The sequence below is a fragment of the Grammomys surdaster genome, unplaced genomic scaffold, assembly GCF_004785775.1.
Source record: "Grammomys surdaster isolate TR1022 unplaced genomic scaffold, NIH_TR_1.0 125125, whole genome shotgun sequence".
Taxonomy (NCBI): Eukaryota; Metazoa; Chordata; class Mammalia; order Rodentia; family Muridae; genus Grammomys; species Grammomys surdaster.
Genome location: NW_021620026.1, coordinates 307919 through 309245, shown reverse-complemented (window position 1 = coordinate 309245; position 1327 = coordinate 307919). Strand labels below are relative to the sequence as shown.

The following is a 1327-nucleotide window of genomic DNA, read 5'->3' as shown; positions in this document are numbered from 1 at the left end:
TGACTTCTGTGATTCCAACATTATTGATCATTTCTACTGTGATACCACTCCAATTCTTCAGATTGCTTGCAAAGACACAACACTCCAGGAGACAATGGCATTTGTCTCAGCTTTGGTGACACTCTTAATCACATTGGTAATGGTGATCATATCCTATACCTACATTGCTATGACAATTTTCAAACTCCCTTCAGCCAGCCAGAGGAAGAAGGCTTTCTCTACATGCTCTTCTCACATGATTGTGTTATCCCTTTCATATGGCAGCTGCATCTTCATGTATGTTAAACCTTCATTCAAGCAGAGCGTATCTATTTCCAAGGGAATTTCTGTGCTCAATACCTCAGTAGCTCCACTTCTGAATCCTTTTATCTACACCCTGAGGAATCAGCAAGTGAAAAAGGCATTCATTAATACAGTCCACAGGATTGCATCTTTCTTAAAGAAATGACTATACTATTTGATTATATGAAAGAAATGAAGAAAGGAGATTTAAATGACACCAATTATTTCTAAGATAAGTCTGGTTCAGTTTTCATTTTGTTTTGTTTTGTTCATTTTTATACCTCCAAGAAAATAGAAGATTCTTTTATGTGTCATGGGAGACATGGAATTAATCAAGTGTAACTTCATACTTGCTAAGCCAGCATACTACTAATGAGTTATGATTCCAGCTTATATAAGCCAACATTTTTAAATCCAAATATTTTTCCTAAAGCTCATGTTGTCTCTCAAAGACAACTGAGAGATACTGAGCTTATGTTTCCAATGTTGCTTTTGTTTTTTAAAATATCCAGTTATGACTTAGAGATTGATTCAATAGGGAGATTCCCTACACAATGGGCCTGGTTTTGATCCCCAATTCCAACAATTAAAAATAAAAGAAAATTTAAATTTCAGTCAGTCAAGACTATAAAATATTGTTTCATTTTATAATATATTTGATGCATTGTTTTATTGAAAGATTATAGTTTTACTCTGTATTTGTGATAATGTATAAGCAAACTAAAATTATCACTTAATATGAATTTCTATTTATTTCCTTTTGAATTATGCGTTTTATTTGAAAAAAGGAAAAGCTACCAACATGACGTATCAGGAAAGGCTCTTTTTTCCAATTCTTACTCCCTGGACTTCATCCCTGAAATTGTAAATTAGAAGGACAAAACGACTTCTCCTACATGTTTTTTTTTTTTTTGCCTCTTTATCATAAGTGCTCCTATGTCTCCCATACACAAATAGACACATAAACAAAATAAAAATTTTGAATTTATATTTTATTTAAAAGAAAACTATGTTTACTCATAATTGTGGTTATTCATCTGAATAT

At 32.1% G+C, this 1327-nt stretch overlaps 1 protein-coding gene across 1 annotated transcript in view; it reads left to right on the top strand.

Annotated features, from left to right (window-relative positions):
- The window catches only part of LOC114637026 (olfactory receptor 6C74-like), a 939-nt gene extending 491 nt beyond the window's left edge, over window positions 1-448 (top strand). The window contains exon 1 of the mRNA XM_028785155.1: window positions 1-448. This exon is cut by the window's left edge and continues 491 nt beyond it. Coding sequence (XP_028640988.1) covers window positions 1-448 — 448 coding nt within the window.
- Window positions 449-1327: the final 879 nt, after the last annotated feature.